Source organism: Anneissia japonica, unplaced genomic scaffold, assembly GCF_011630105.1.
Source record: "Anneissia japonica isolate Jap-2015-1 unplaced genomic scaffold, ASM1163010v1 scaffold287579_len849171_cov184, whole genome shotgun sequence".
Classification (NCBI taxonomy): domain Eukaryota; kingdom Metazoa; phylum Echinodermata; class Crinoidea; order Comatulida; family Comatulidae; genus Anneissia; species Anneissia japonica.
Genome location: NW_022755335.1, coordinates 222,972 through 240,926, shown reverse-complemented (window position 1 = coordinate 240,926; position 17,955 = coordinate 222,972). Strand labels below are relative to the sequence as shown.

Here is a 17,955-nt window from a genome sequence, read left to right as displayed (position 1 = left end):
TACTCAGTGCGTGATTCAATATACATTTTTAAATCACATTTCTAAAGCAATAAAATATCGTTACGCACATTTGTATTTGTGGTATCACTGTGTCCCACTATAGCCAATTTGGCAACCACTGGACACAATGCTATTACTAGCCAAATATAAATAGTCCCTCCCTAATCAATAAAAACAAAAGCGCAATAACGAATTGTTCTGATTAAAAAAAATTTTTTTAAAAACTGCCCTCCCTCATCGTTTTTTTTTTAAAGAGTGATAATCTAATAATTTTTTCTATGTGCTCTTAGCAGCCATTGAACACAATGAAAAAGAAAAGGATTAACTTAGAAAATATTAAAGAAGACAGTTGTACTTCATCAATGTGTCCTACTATAGCCAATTTGGCAACCATTGGACACAATGAAAAAGAATAGGATTTTTATGTCCCACTATAGTAAAATTAAGGGCACATAGGAAAAATTATTAGATCACTATATTTTTTAATCAGAACAACTGCTTCTTTTAATAGATGAGGGAGGGACTTTTATTTATTTGGCAAGAATATTGTAAATATTGTATAAAAACAGCTTTAATTTTTATTGTTTTTTAAAGAAAACGTATTTCCAATAACAAAATTACATTGTTTTTTATGCTGTTGAAAAAATGATGCGGCCAAGAAAAAGAAACATTTTTTTTAAATTTCCGCATCAATATTTCCCAATTTTGTTGACGTGGGCTGGTGTGATGATCTAATAATTGTTTTTGTATAGGTATAATTATGATCTGTTCATTGTGCGTTCGATTTTGATAATGATAGGAATGATAGGAGCACTGTATGATTAATGTGCGCCAAAATAAACAGATGATTAACATAAAAAGTATGATGCCGTTTATTTGTACAATACTGCTATTGTTTCTAAAATTTGGTGGAGTAATGTAGTTCATGTGGTTATCATTGGAAAATTATTGATCTATTAGTAAATTCTATAATCGGGTTGTTATGCGCATATAGACATATTTTTTACATTTTTCATTTTATTTCTTTATTCATGTTCTTTGCAATTCATGACAAAGTAAACTCAACCATATTCAAAAACAGAGCGACGAAAAGAAGCCTGATTGATTTGCAAGGTACTACATGGCTCAACTATTTTTTACTTAGGGGTTAATTGTTAAAAATCGCACACAAATCATACAACGTCACTGACAACGCCGGGGACGGCAACTCGATTTTGCGATTAATTTTCCGAATAAAGTTATACTAAATAACTTCTAATGATAACCTATTGTCTTCAGTTGTCTTTGTTGGTCATTCAACTGTCGTTTTATCTATTTTCGGTGATATTTTCGTCGGAAGGTATCAAGATGATAAACAAGTTTCATTAGACTAAATTCTTGCTTATGCCACTGCGGTGGGATATTTGATGAATTATGGCGAATTTTGATTACTTATTTGATAGGCATCGAGCTACTATAATATGACTTCATGTAGGCTATGTTTTCTAATGTCGAATCAGCTTCCAAAACCAAAACATTTTGAATAAAACAAGAAACAAAGAGTTTGCAATGTAACCATCTCATTTCCTTACAAACTCTTTCTTTAAAGTGAAATTCTACATTATGGAAATTTTGCACGAAATCTGTGAACCACGATGTCAAAGTCGAGGTTGCTCCCCATCGCGATGTATTCCAAGCATCATGAGGCTATCCAAACGAGCCTTTGTCATAACAGAACGCAAAATATTTTAAATTAGTGTCATTGAACTATTATTATTATTATTAATTTTTTTAAAATTATTATTATTATTATTATTACTATTGTTATTATTATTATTATTATTATTATTATTATTATTATTATTATTATTATTATTATTATTATTATTATTATTATTATTATTATTGGCGCCACCACTGTATTCAATAATCTGCTGTATACCTTGCTTTGCCATTTTTGATAGGTGAATAGGACCTAATTGAAACTTTAGAGCACTGATGAATATTTATTACTTCGTAAATTGCATAACGAATTATTTATAAACCATGCTTCCTACGATGTCATTATTTAGATATAATGGCACTCGACTTCAACGGTTATTTAGGCCTATATGTAATTGGAAGTAAAAATATTATTTAGATATAATGATCTTGACACGGTAACACGTGTGCATTACATATAATGAGTTTGAAGTCCAAGCATTATGGTTTTGCGACAGCTATTATTTATATATAATGAAATGTAAAAGCAGTTGTTTATAAATAATGAGTTTGAAGTCAATTCGTTATTTATATATAATGAAATCAGTGAACTTATTATATATAAATAATTGTAAGTTACTTTTCATTATTTATATATAATGATTTGTCACATTTTCATTATTTATATATAATGGAATCAGTGAACTTATTATATATAAATAAGTTATTTTTCATTATTTATATATAATGATGTGTTTTCCCTTCCTTATCTATATATAATGAAGTCAGTAACGAACCTGCGCAGCGCCTTTCAGAGCCGTAGCAACGTAACGGCTCTCTGTTTATTATTGGTACATAGCGCCGCCGCGCGGACGGGGTAAAATTGTTCTCTGTGTACCCACAATGCATTTCGAACGGATGTTCCAATATATTGGTTGGGAAGCTGCTCTCTCTCAGCTCCATTTCTTCTGCTATTTATTATCTTTGCTCAGAGCAGCTCAAACCAAGCACAAACCAATGCGAACAAGTTGGGAATAACAATCGTGGTCTGAGACCGGACTTATTAATAACTTTTGCCATTCCGACCATTTGTTGGCTTCAACTTTTTATATCCTCTTAAAATGACACGTTAGTAATTTTAAAAATATATTTTAGGATTATTTGGAGCATATTGTTAAGTATTATTTTGTATGAACTGTTTCAAGCTAGGCTAGGCTAGGCCTAGCTAGGCCTAGGCTTCTTAGGCCTGGCCTAGGCCTAGGCCCACTACTAGCCGAAGGCTAGGCTTAACCTACAGCAGGTAGGCTACCTGGGTAGGCTGGGCTTGGCCCTAGTTAGAGTAGACCTAGCCTAGACTTCTGTCTAAGTTTGGCATAAGCCTAGGTCAGTCAACTCGGCTCCAGGTCAACTGCTGGGCCCCAAGACAACTCGCCACCGTGTCAACTCGGCCGCGGAAGCAGGTCAACTCGGCCACAAGTCAAATGTAAATATTACTCAGTTTTTGCATCCTTTTTCTTCAATATGATTGAAATGAAGTACACAGTATATTTTAGTAAAATTTTGATTATCGTCGTGAGATCATTGTACGGTATTCACTTCTTCACACTGTACTCTTATTCAGCAGAGAAAACCTGCCACTTACAGAATGGAATAAAATCTAAAAATAATGTAACATTAACAATTTAAGCAATCTTAATAATTAAGAAAAACACATACATTAATGTTTAATTTTTTTCACGTTAAAACACTGACATAAAACATGAGTACATACTGTTGACCTAATCATAAAAAATTAAAATAGAAAAACCACATTATGATTTTTTAAATGTTAAAAATTTATTTTGAATCCGACTAAAATCAAATGAATGCACGATGGCGTGCATTTTGTATACTATTTTCTTTAGAACTACGCCCAAGAATTAGGCCTACGTTAAAATTAGGTGGGGCGCATAGCATCTAGTATCAATTATTCACAATAGGAACAATTGGTATTATTGAGTGACAGACATTTCACTTCAGTCCTTCATATTTGTTCGTCAGTGACACTTCCTTTTTAAATATTTACAACAACAATATTAAAGTAATATTTATTTTAACAATACTAATAGTAATAATACTAATATGGTAGTAATAATTTAAATATTTTGATAATACTAATTAGTGATAATAACAATATTGAAGGTGATAATAGCAATAACAGCAATAATAAATTAAAGATAATTTTTATTTTTATAATAATAGTAATACTAATTAGTAATAATAATAATGATGATATTTATAATACTAGGCCTACTTAGTAATAATAGGGTAATAATATCGATAATAAAGGTGTCAACAACAACAACAACAACAACAATAATAATAATATGAGAAAAATACCAATAAAACACCAATAACAATATTTTAAAAATTACTATTAAAATAATAATACCAAAAACTAATATATAATAATAATAATATGAATAAAAAAAAACGATTATCGAGAATTATTTATTATTTATATGGTAATAATAAATAGCAAAAATTTTAACAATACATAATGTTGATGCTAAGACTAATAATTAATATTAAAACTAATGGTAATAAAAACAACAATAATAATAACAATGACAACAGTAATAACAGCAATAATAATAACAATATTAGTATAGTAATACTTAAAGAATTAGTATTTTATACTTGATGAATTACAGTACTCCTTCCAGTATGTAAATGACTTGTGGCCGAGTTGACTGTTAGCCAAACTTTTTGTGGCCGAGTTGACTTGTGGCCGAGTTGACTTGTGGCCGAGTTGGATCGAATTCCTCGGCCGCAAGTCAACTCGGTCCCAAGAAGAAGCCCCAATTCTTACGAAAAATTTGAATGCTGAACTAGAGCCTAGGCCTATATCAAAATGAATGTGTTTCAAATTTGTTGCCTTTGATTTTGTTTTTATTTATTGTAGGTCTAGGGCCTACATTCTACAACTGCATTAATTATAAATATTGAAATATTAAATAACAATATAAAAAGGAATAAATACAGTATAATGATAATAAAAATATAATGAAAATAATGACATTATAGTGATGACAGTATACTATACTATGATTTATTATAGGCATATTAAATATAAATTATGTGTATGGTATACTGTATATATTTAAATATACCTAAGGATAGGTCAAAATATTGGTTTTATCCAATAGGGTGTTTCTGAATTCCATTCGTTTCTCGTTATTTTAAATTTATATATAAAAGATGGTAATTAATGTATATTTAATACTGTGTATCTAAAATCATTAGTTTAATTATATCTAGCGACTTTCGTTGGAGTAGGCATGTTATGTGGTTATGCTTTTTCACAGGCTTCTAAGATGCTTGGGTTTGTCAATTAGTTGGAAGGGTACATGGTAACAATGCATACAAAAAGTTGTACTGCACCTGGTTCTCTGTCGGCTGGTGTCCCTTCGTTGCCTTATCAGCGTGGCCATTTACTTTAACATCTTTGGAGAGGGTACTGTACAACACAGATTCACCAGATCCTTTATTCAGACAGACTCAAGCATTACATCTTAAGATACAGTTAAACTTGCCTAAGTTGACTTCGCCTAACTCAAACAATTTCTAAGTCGACCTTATTTCACATGCCAAATTGTTGTGTTTTCCATTAATTATCAATCAAGTCGAACAATTTTTCAATGACATTTTGGATTCGACTTAGGCAAGTTCAACTGTATTTCATCTTTTTATTCTCGCATTATGTTTTTACATCTTATGTTTATTGTTAAAGGTCTTTTCAATCATCTTGATGTTAAATTGAACATCAAAAGTTGAATGAACAGTTTTCCCGAAATACAGTAGTGTATACTGTATAAGTACTCGCCATATGCTGTATTCCCTTTAAAGAACTTTCCAAATCTCTTTAAGATAATATTAGATCCACTTTGGTAATTTGGTAGCGTCTTAAGATTACAGTTGTATTTATTTGTTACATTTTTATTGAGCTTGCTCATATTATGTTATGTGTGGATTTTTTACAATCCAAAGATGGCAGTTTTCCACTTTTATATTTATGTTCATCCAAAAATAAAATTTGAATTGAATTCAGTGTGTTCTGTTGCAGTATGTACAATACTATAAGCCTATTATTAGATAGCACTACTTATTAGCAATACTGCACTTTATTTCAATTATCTGTTTCAGGAGGAAACCAGAGAGATCTGGCTAGGGCTAAAAATCAGAAGAAACAACAAGATTTGGCCAAGAAGAAAGGTAGCAACAAAGATGGTATGAGCGTGGAGAATCGGAAACACAGGTATAGCAAGACTTTTATTACATGATCATTATATTATATTTTAAAAATAATTTTAAAAATAATCAATGCAAATAATTATTATCATCCTCATAATGGGGAAAAGGTTTTTCTCATGATCATGTAAAAAATATAGTTCAAGAGAATATAATTTTGTCTTTAATAGGGATGCAGAAATGATGCGAGAAAAGCAAAAGAAGGCTGCAGAGAAGACAGAGAAAAAGTAAATATGAACGAATGAGATGAATAGAATCGATTTACTGTGGAAACGAAAATGAAATAAGCAAGAAAAAGAACAAAATTAATTATTTTCCAGACTTACGGTGTTATGGACATATATGGATATAATGTAGATGAAGATATTTTTAAAAATGCATGCAAAGTTCATTAATGATGTTGGTTATGAAATTTCCAAAAATGATTTAGGATCTTAATATTTCTTCTTTTTTTTTGGTTGATTTAAAACTTGAAAAAATTCTGTTTGGATCACAAATAATCAGCTTGGTTATATACTAGGGAGGAATATAATAAAGTGAATTTTAATGGTTTAAGGTGTTTAATAACAGGGCTGGACATAAGATTTGTGGGTTTTAGGGATTCTACAAATTGGGTCCCTGAGCCCCCCTGAAACTCAGATCCAACAAAGATTCAGAAACTTTAAATTGATGCAGTCTTTACCTGGTGTTTTGAGTCCATATTTTTTCCATCTTTTTCTATGTTAAGGGTATGAGCTGGGGTAGTGTTTTCCCCACTCCTCTCAGCTAGCAGTATTTACATCCTCTTCTATGTTTATACTTTTTGCACCTATTATTTATATTTTTATTCTGTTTTATTGTAGGCCTACTGTACAACCTTTACTTGTAATGTACTCTAATTTCAGTTTTCCTCAATAATGATTGAAACTTTTGGGTATCCAATTTTTATGTAAAGAATATTAAAACTGCAAACTTTTTACAAGAACTGTTGAGGGAATTGGGACTATGACATTCATATACTGTATGTGGCAAAGACAAGCCAAACCAGTCACTCGTCGCAAATTGTGTTTCAGAGGTAATGGCCAAAACATGCTGGAATGTCAAAATTTTTGAAATTTATTTTATAGCATTAAACTAACCTTTTTATATCTATACATCATGCTATGTGGCTATTTTTCCCATTTTCAATGTTAAAACAATTTTTAACTACAGTATTTGGTGATGGTTTCTGCTGTAGAAATGCCTAAATCGTAAACATTGAGGGCTGATTTATCAAATATTTTTCTTAAGCAGCTGTGTGTTTAAAGTCCTTTAACTTCATAACAAAATGTTGGATTTAATTGATTCTTTTTCCATTTTATAGCTTTCATTTTTCTGCTTAACCCTGTATTAATAACTAAAAATTGATTTTTGCGAGGAGTGATTGATTTGGCTTGTCTTTGCCACATATCTACCCTTTATTACAAAACGCTGTGGCAATAGTAACAGGGTTTCCATGTTAGGAGAACCAATTTCTGAAGACATGGTCTAATGAGCTTTTCAGATCTAACTGTACGTTATTTTTGGCTGGGTTTGGCGATACCCACGGCCAGCAGACATCAGGGAGCCAAGTACAATAGTAGAAAACATGCAAACATCATGAATTTGTGGGAGATTCTTGATTGTTCATGTAAATGCAAGAGATTGTTCCTGTTTCTAGGAGACTCCCACAACTTGTGGGAAACTGGGACGCCTGTATATTAAGTCACTGATGAATATAAGATAGTCATGTACAACTAACTGAATCATATGTACAGTATGTCAATTGCCATAGCTTTGTAATAAATGCTGAAATAATATACCATATTATAGTTGTTTATAGTGTTTGTATGTATAGTATATACGAGGGTCTCACCACAAAATGAATCTCATGGTTTGAAAATAAAAAAATTAGTTGATATTATATGTGGGTAGTAGATCACATTATAAGCTTTAATTTGGTCTTTGAATGGCTTCCCTGGGATAAGTAGATCCAGAGATGATGAGAAACAAGTTTTGGGAAAATCAGCTCCAAAGATAAACTAACCCATACAAATAATAGGACTAGAATTACAGAACATGCATGGAGTACACTGTTTTGGTAAGAAAATTTACTTTCAAAGTATACAATCATAAAATATAAGCATCAAATTATTAAAAAACATTAAATCCAAAATTTGACTTTGACCTATTTTGGTGAATATCTCAATATGACTTCACCAATAATGTGTCTCATTTTGTGGTGAGACATCACATTAGTTGCAATTTCCTCTTCTACTAATTGTGTTTGTTCAGTAAGCATGGGCATAGGCTGTAGGTGGGTTACAACAAAAAATGACTGGCATTAAGTCTTCATTGGAATAGGGATTTAGGCATATTCCCGTACAGTATTTTCAAATACCTATGTCTTGATGAGTGTGGGTAATCATAGACTGATAATATCTGAAAACTCACTCGAGACATTTTAATATTGCCTCCAATGAGGCACACATGAAAAGAATTCAGTTGCCAACTTGTAGACTTCATAAAAGGATCTACTGTACTGATCGAGACTTCTCTAATTCCGTGAATCCTCTAATTCAAGACCACTTTTTCTAAGAACCAAATAAGATTCTTCAATCTATTAAAACTAAAGTAACCCTCTATGTAAAACAGAACATCGAGAGCACCCCAAATTTTCTAACCCCAAAGTGGTTTGCAAATTGGAGGATGAACTGTACAGTATTACAAAGAATTATTATAAAAGATGTTGACTTGCGCATTTGTTACTATATAGTGGGGAAATCAATATTTGGATACCACTTTTTATTTTTAAGGTACAATGGTGGATTCAATGGGGAACCCAGATCGCCTGCAAAAGGTTTTCAAAAACTATTGTAAAAATTGAGGAAAAAAAAACATATTAAAACTAAAGAGTGCCATTTCCAGTCATCTAGAGTTGCCATAATCATAGATTTTCTTTTCTAGACCCTACTTCTGTGAAAATCCCTGTCCTATGGATCCGCCATTGAAAATTAGACTGGAGAAATGGTGAATACAGTAATAAATGTTCCTTCCTACACAAACATTAAGCTATTAATAATCACACAAAAATACTCCTATGCAGCAAAATCAATTTTTTTAATTTTTTTTATTAAATCAATAATTTATAGTCGCTATGACACTGGTACAGTACATTATATTTTGTTATAGAGCAGCCGGCCAAGACAAACGTTAATGTATTACCAAAGATCTTATAAACACAAGATAGCGTTCTCTGTGATTTACGCGTGCAAATTCTGTAATAAGGCATGAATGGCGGCCTCTTGCTAAATTGGAAACTTTTGACCCTTGACCGCTCTGACCATACCGTCACCGCGCGACTTTTTACCTTGGGTATCAATCCTGTGAACAGCAGAACAGGAACCATCTCAGATCCATGGCAACAGATACGATGCCCTCTTCCAAAACCGATTACTTTTCTCTTTGGTATAATAGCGCATGAATGGCGCCCTCTTACTAAATTGGAAACTTTTGAACCTTGACAGACGCTTCTATTTGTTACGCGTAAATCGCAGAGAACGCTATTTTGTGTTTATAATATCTTTGGTATTACCAACAACTGCAGCAGTATTGGGCCAGTCTTGGGGAAGACCATCACGTACTCAATTCAGCACAATAACGCTGCACGTTATAGGTCGTTTTCTTGCAGTTACCTTTCAATTAATACTGTAATTATTATTAACATAAAACAACTTTTTTATTAGAGTGAATTTCTGATTTAATTCAATAGAGTTGATTACATACAGTATATCTTAATTTTGGAGTTTTTTGATAGATGATACCATCAACTGCTGTAAAAACTGGTCACAGCAAAAACAACTGCTCCTAAATCACAATGCATGAAAATGGTCATGGACTTTTCTAAGTTCTTCTGTTTTAACAGAGGTCCTTCAATGCAACAAGCAATGTAAGCCCTTTCTTCACACTTCATGCACTTGGCACTAGACTTGTAAGGATCTAACCACGTCTCAACAAGGTGCATATTTTGAGGATGATTACCATCTTACATTAAGCTTGGACAGTCAGTAATGAATCCTCCAGATTTTTTGTTGTAAAAAGTCAACCTAAAGTGGGCAGAAGGGAAACATTTCCTGGGTAGCATTACTGGAGCTTTCCTAGAAAGGATGGTTTCTTAACAGAAGTTTCACACACACTGAGAACCTTTAATTTCTTTTTAGTTCACTTTTAAAAATATAAAATTTGTTTGGTAATATTATTTTGTTACAAGGTTCATGTTGAAACAATTTGAAACATAAATACAATCACAGTACCATAGTGTCTACAAATAGAAAAGACAATTTCATTGACTGATCACCGTAAAACCTAGGCGACGTTTCGATGGGTTTCTTTTCAAGGCTACTTTTGCAAAGTAAAGAGGGGGCTTCTTATTTATTTTGTTTCTTTGAAATTCATGTTCAGTGTATGTACTGTACTATCTCGAAAAGAAGCTACCTGTATGCTATCTTGAAAAGAAGCACATGGGCTTCAATTATGATAGGCTTTTTTTTCTCAAGACTAAGCCTTTTTATGCTTCTATTCAAGGTTTTATGATATGTTCAAAATGGGCTAAGAATCATATCAAAAATAGGGGTGGGAAGTTATGTTCACCAGTGGTTCAATATTGCAAATCATTAAAACCTCAATGATCTATTTTATTGATTTTGGTGATGGATGGTGAAGTTCCCTACCAGCAGTCTGGGAAGCTTGTTAGGTTTCATCCTCGGAAGGTGCTTTACAGTTTGATGAGCTGTCCTGTGTTTGGTTGATGTTAACTTTTAACCGAGAATTTTTCATTTTCTTCATCTTCAACTTCTTTGGTGCTGGTGACCTGCTCTGCTTCTCACCATCTTTCAGACCCTAAAATCAATAAGCAAAATAGAAACTCAAAAAGGTACAATCAATCTCTTTAATGCATAGCACTGTTTCTTGTTCTCTGAGATCCAAACTTTAAATACATTTCATATGGTATTTAAATGTAACCATTACATCTTATGATTTATTATCATTTAGCGCCTTCAAAATGATTGCAATGACAGTAAGGTATTAATAAGGACTGATTGACTGATAGTATAAAAACAATTTTTCCAAATATAGTTTTAACAGATGGGAATTATTTCACAATTTTTAGGAGTTCATTTCAAAACAAACTCATGTTTGGATTTTCATTTTGTCGATCTCCAAGTATTCAAGTTTCATGTAATTATTTTGTAATTTTCATGTAATGTTTTACCTCTCTATTCTGGAGGTTATTGAAATTTTATTGACAATGATTATAAAAACTAGGATAATTAAACATGGTCATCATTGATAGATAGTTACCAGGTAATATCCTGTGTGGTAACCACTCATATACCAGGCAATCAGCATCGAATGCAAAGCATCATCATCTTCATCTGTCTCCACATTTGGTGGCCTAATAAGTGGTGGCGGAGGAGGTACAGGCGGAACCCTCTAAAGGAAAAAAAAAACATAATATTAGCAGACCTCTGGCTTTTTTTTATTAAATTAGCCATACTTTGACCTCTAGCTTCGGTCTGGCTACCACCACCACCCATATTATTTGGCCTCTCGATTCAACTTGGCTACACTACCCACACTCTGGCCTCTATATTCTGTCTCGCACACCACCCACACTTTGGCCTCCGGCATCTGTATGACACACAACCCACACTACGGCCTCTATCTTCTGTCCAGCACACCACCCACACTTTGGCCTCTAGATACTGACCTATAGCAAAGCAAAAGCCAAAGTAAAATTAAAGTATTAGTGAAGAAAAATATTAAAGTGAGGTTAATCCAGTTGAATCCCTTCATTGCAATGGAAAGTGAAAATGCTGAAGGAAATGCACATTTTGTTGGTTACATGAATGGAATATTAGAAGTAGAGTGGAGAAAAGAAAAGGCAGCAGAATTTGAAGCTGTTTATTTGCCATTTTCTGCAATGTACATAAAACAAGCAGGGATATTATATCAAAACTTACAGATGACATATTTTGAAATCCACTTGGTCGAGGAAAGTATGGCATAGGAACAGTGTATGGTGACACAGCAGGCTGAAATTCGAGTATACAATATTTTTCAATTAATTATGAAAATGAAATTAATAAATGAAAATGTAACTTATTAAAGAAAAAATGAGAAAAAAAACCCCTTTTTTTTATATCATTTTGTTATAACTGAGATTTTATACTCCTGGATAATGTTTGCAATTGTTCTAAAAATATTAATTATTAAAATGAAAATAATAAATAAAAGTGTAAATTAGCAAAGAAAATATAATGTTATAATTGTGATTTTATTCTCCTGTATACTGATTTGAACATCACTAAAAATATTACCATTAAAATAAAAAATATATAGTGAATTCTGTCATGTTTTTTTTGAGAAGTTTACTTTGGACAAAATGTACAATGAATACAGTAGAACCCTATTAAGGGGACTGTTTCGGAACCCAAAAAAATCTCCCCTTTCAGGGTGTTCTTTGGAAAAGCGAGTGTCGCAAAGGAGGGGGTTCCACTATATATTCATTGTATAAATTACACTGACTTACCATGGAATATGGTGGCATAAATTGCTGTGGTGGGTGCATAGGAGGCATCATCCAGGGGTTAGGATGCCAAGGTCCGTGGGGGCCTAGATATTCTGCAGGGTGTGCTGGGCTATACATATAGTCTGAAAACTCCATTGTACTTCCTGTTTCATTCTTAGAAGTCAAAAAAAAAAAAGAAACATTTATGAGATATAAAGTACATAAACATATATATAATTGATATCTATATAGTAAAATAAGGGAATCTGTGAGAATAAAAAAATGCTCCAACCATTGAAAAGAGCGATAGTGAATTACAGCTGTATTGAATTATGCCAGTGTTGCGTGTAGGGAAAATGTGTCATGTGGTGTCATCGTCCAATCCGATAAATACACTTTGTGAGGAAATTGGAGAAGGGAGTGGGGGGCAAGAGGAGTTGGTTTTTCTATGGGGATTGAACACAAGACCCTGGCATTAGAAAATAAGCGCCCTAATCACAAAGTAATCACAAAGACATTGTACATTGCTAATATTTGACTCACTTCCGAAATGTCATGTCTTGCTGGTCTGTTCTTAGACTGTGATGGCCTCAACTCAGACAATTCAACTTCCTCTTCATTACCATATTCTTTGAAGGTGACCCAGCATGACCCTCTGTCTTGGTCCACAGAGTTGATAATAGATTCATAGTATATTCCATCTACTGAGTATTTTGCTTGACAACAATCTCCTACATTCCACTGATAAATTTTTAATTGATCAAAATAATGTTAATTATACAGTATTAATAATAATCATGTACAGTAATGATAGAGATAATATTACTGTGATAACAATATTATGTTTAATTGATCATAATAATATTCAATAATATGTGTATTAATATTAATTTTTAAAAAATACTGTTCCAACATGCATGTCAGATTTTCTAATCAATTTGATGATGTTCTGGATTGCTTTTTTAAAAAATTATTTTTATTTTATTTCCATAACAAAAAACAGAGATAAAAACCTCCAATTAAAAGTTGACATCAAATAAATATATTATACAGATATAACACGCTAAAAGAAATTTAATAAAATAAATTTGTTATCTGTGACAGATAATTCAGCTATGATTAGTATGCATATTACAATTGATTTGATTCAACACTCTTATATCCATCAACAGGAACAGATGTAGGTTGGGGGGAGGGGGCTGGGCTGCCCCCCCCCCGCCCTTTTGGAAAGTTAAAAAAAAAAAAGGAAAAAGAGAAAGAAAGTAAAGAAAAAATTGATTGCCCAAAACGTGTCGGAGGTTATTTTCGGGCGTCTAGAACACACAAATTTCGCGGAAGCATGCCCCAGACTTCCAACAGGGGCGGATTTAGGGGGGGGCCGGCCCGGCCCCGGCCCCCCCTTTTGGGAGGTAAAAAAAGAAAAAAAAAAAGAAAAAAAAGAGAGAAAAAGAAAAAAATGATGGCCAAGAATACCTCAAATGTTATGTTCGGGCGTCTAGAACACAAAAATTTCGCGGGGGCATGCCCCCGGACCCCCTACGACAGTGTTGTCTCAATCGGCCCAACTTTCGGCCCCCCCTTTTGGACATTTCTGGATCCGCCCCTGTTCCAAGATGGTGTTATCTTAATCGGGGGACCCCTTTCGGACATCTCTGGATCCGCCCCTGATCAACTTAATAAAACATTCAATACTGTACAATTAATTCAAAAGTTATGAATGATGATATAGAAATAAAAACAAAATTTAAGTTTTATGATTTAGAATCTTGCTACAAAAAGTATTGACAAGAAGAATATTTTGTCAAATTAATTTTTGTAAACAATTAAATTTTTGTAAACAATTCAAATATTAATTCTTCTCAAAGTTATTCTAACTTAACCACAACAGCATAGCAAGCCTTAAAATTAACTTTGCATTTCTCATATAAACAATGAGGATCTGTAATTTTGTTCAGAATCCATTTTTAAGAAAGCATTTAAAAAATTTTTTTCTCTCTTTTTTCTAATTACAAAGATTCAGGTTTTACCTTTAATTTCTTCTTTTTATTCTTTTTTCTTCGTTTTTGATTATTTTTCTTAGGTTCCACACTTTCACCATCGGCGTTGAGATCTTTCTGAAAAGGAGACTATTATTTTATCATACCTGAAGTGAATTCTCTAGCAGTATATAAATACTCATTTTATATGCATGTGTGTTAATACACACATATTATATTGCACAATATTTAGTGAGGTGTGAGGAAGGTGGGCAAACTGTGCAGAAAGTGCACAGTTTGAAAAAAAAAAAAAAAAAAAAAACACAACACCCAAAAAAAGAATAAAAAAATGAGTTGTACTGTAAAAGGTTTTTGGTTGTAAAAGGACATTGGCAGTTAGCCAATTTCCAGAAACCTAAAGGGAAAATTTTCTTGGAGGCTCCTGGAGCACTTTGGATATAAACTTTTTTGTGCACGATACCCAGCCCCCTCAAAAGAACGTCCTCTCTTTTGCCCATGTCCAATAACATTGGAATGTTTAAAGTATTGTTAAGTGGTAGTGAACAGAACGATGCTTTTTGTAACAATGGACACTTCCAGGGTGTCAATCAACAAATTATTATTATTAAACTTCAGGCAGACACAAAATTCTGATAAGTTACATCCAGGTTTTACGAACAGAAATCATTTTTAAACATTCCCTTCCACTGGAATTTGTTTCTAGCTATTCCTTATGTTTATAAAAATCAAAATATTTTGAAATTTAAGGTCTCTTTCTTTCATATCAGATTTAATTTTTGAGAATAAAGTGAAAATCTTTATCCCTTTATGGCCTTTCAAGTTTATTGACTGATTGATGGCAAACACAAGTGCACAATGTGTGGGAGTGAGTTCATCATGTGCCCAAGCACTGACCACTTATATCAATACAGTTTGTCAATGGATCTGATTTTGTAACTGAATATAAACATGCTGCAGTTATATACAAGTATTGTATTATATAAAACAAATGACCAATCATAACAGGGCTGGAAATACACACTTGTCTCACAAACGTTTATGCTGTCATCTTTTGTAGCACCTTAGCAACATGATCCAAGGGGTGTTGCATAGCGGAACAGTCCATTATATGAAGAGAATTTTTCTATTTATTGATGTGTATCATTCAGTCTTTCTAAAAATACTCAATGTTTATTACACAGGTAAATAAACTTGCAAATTATATTCTACCTCTATTACTGAAATTTAAATTTAAATGGAGTCAAGATCTTTGTTACCATGTAACGCATAAATTAGCCATATTCACTATAATAATTGTGATATTATTATTGACTCGTGTATGCTTATACTTAAGCATAGGCTAAATACCGCATCAAAAGGTAATGATATATAAAACGCCTGCACAACGTACATCGTGATAATTTGATCTACTCTCTGCCCAGCGGGTCAGCGTATGTCCATGTAAAATTGACATTGAAATGTCATATTCAATGTTTCTGCTCAACGGGTCAGAACGGTATAGGCTAGGCCTATTAATTGTTATGTCTGTACATTCTGCCCAGCGGGTCAGCGTACTGTAACTACCCAAACCTTATGGGGGATTGGCATATAAGTCTAGACCTAGTTGCATTACTCATATTATATTAAAATAATTAGCCCTACACAAAAGGCTATTGGTAATGCCTAACCAGTGCCTATACATACCCTGCATCGGCAATGATCAAGATGGCGCACAATCTGCACAAACACCCCATGTGTGTGTTTTAGCCAAAACCTTGAAAATCTTCTAATACGTATGAGTATATGTTACCTCTATTAAAATGGTAACTGTATTTATTCTAGAATGTATCAAGGTTATCAAAAAAATTTAAACCCTACTTACCAAAGAAAAACCCTTCTCATCGGTAAGAGCAACAACCTGTCTTACACTAGGCGGTGTCATCCAATGAAGCACAACCTGCGGTTCTGGTGAGTTACAAGTTTATGAGATAGAATTCCAAATTGTATTCTTACCTTAACAGACTCAACAGCTTTGTCATAAGCCTTTATTAATGCTGTATCATCCCAAATATTTTCATGACTGCCCTGTAAAATAATTGTAAAATGCATTACTGTATATATAGTGGAATATTATATTCAATAAGACACTAATAATTAAGAATTAAGCAGAAAACCAGCTCCGATGGTTTCGGAAATTAAACATGAACTGAAAGACAGAGTAAAGATCCTTGCATAATTTATACAAGATATACAATAAACTACATGAATGAAATTCAAAATGACTTACAATAATTTTTTATACCAACCTAGGCAAAAAGCAATATTATTAAAAAAACTATAAAAAAAAAAAACACTTCACAAACACAAAGTCTCTAAACCTTCATGCACTACTTTTATACCACTTTACTCTCTGTTTTAACAGACAATTGGTGTCGGGCACTAATAAGAAACCAAAATTTTGTGGCCTGCAACAAAATCACTGATAGGTCGCACTTTGCCCACTTTTATGCTGTAAAGTATAGTATTTGCACGGAGTATATCTTAAAAAACGAACTCAAATTTCCACAGATAAATCTCTAGAAAACTAGGTGCGTAGAATATTAAGACAGGCCTAGGACAAGACCTAATTTTTTCCAAACATTGCATGGAAATCAACCATTAATTTTGAAATGCACCTACAGAATTTTAGGCCAAATTTTTACATGGCATGGGGATATACAGTCTGGTGGTAGATAGGCCTAGCCTAGATAGTCCTTTACAGGTATCACTATCAAAATCAGAAATCATACTGCAATTTTATGCTTGGATCTGGATAACACATCAGTAAAAACCTAAACTCCTCTTGCTTGGGACCAGGTCGTTGGAGAATTTAATTTCATTTTATTCAGGAATTAATATCGCATCGGCCTAGGCCTAGGCTAGGGAAAAAGAAAAAGACGTCCTAGCCTAGGCTAGGCTAGGTCTTTTTCTTGTAGAATACAAAACAAAAACAAAGAATAGATAATAAAGAACAAAAAAAACCCACACCAATCCTTATCATTCATTAAAATCTAGGTAAATCCTGGCTTAGCCTAGGCCCCTAAGCTAGTTAGTTAGCAAGACTAAGTTAGCTGGCCTCGCCTAAAAAAGCGCGCTTTCCTGCTACTACTACTACTAGCCTAGGCCTAGTAGTACTATACCAAAAGGCCTAGGCCTACCCTATCCTAGGGTCGTGACAAAGTGCGAGCCAGCGAGTCATGCGAGCCAATGAGCGAGCCATGCGAGCCAGCGAGCCATGCGAGCCATACATTTTTAAGTTATAAAATTATAGCAGTTTATGGCCTAATAAATATAACTAGAGTTACAGGCCAAGGCTTAGGCCTAGGTTAATTTATTATTTAATTAACTGTAAAAATAATAATATTTCGTCTCCCTCTGGACAAGACACTGTAGGCGTCAAAC

At 33.1% G+C, this 17,955-nt stretch overlaps 1 protein-coding gene across 1 annotated transcript in view; it reads right to left on the bottom strand.

Annotated features, from left to right (window-relative positions):
• Positions 1-8,138: 8,138 nt before the first annotated feature.
• The window catches only part of LOC117123376 (survival motor neuron protein 1-like), a 10,520-nt gene continuing 703 nt past the window's right edge, over positions 8,139-17,955 (bottom strand). Inside the window, exons 2-8 of the mRNA XM_033269272.1 lie at positions 16,528-16,599; positions 14,566-14,652; positions 13,082-13,279; positions 12,560-12,712; positions 11,991-12,062; positions 11,329-11,460; positions 8,139-10,866 (exon numbers count right to left, since the gene is read on the bottom strand). Coding sequence (XP_033125163.1) covers positions 10,717-10,866; positions 11,329-11,460; positions 11,991-12,062; positions 12,560-12,712; positions 13,082-13,279; positions 14,566-14,652; positions 16,528-16,599 — 864 coding nt within the window. The 3' untranslated portion in view covers positions 8,139-10,716. The remainder of the gene's footprint in view (positions 10,867-11,328; positions 11,461-11,990; positions 12,063-12,559; positions 12,713-13,081; positions 13,280-14,565; positions 14,653-16,527; positions 16,600-17,955) is intronic.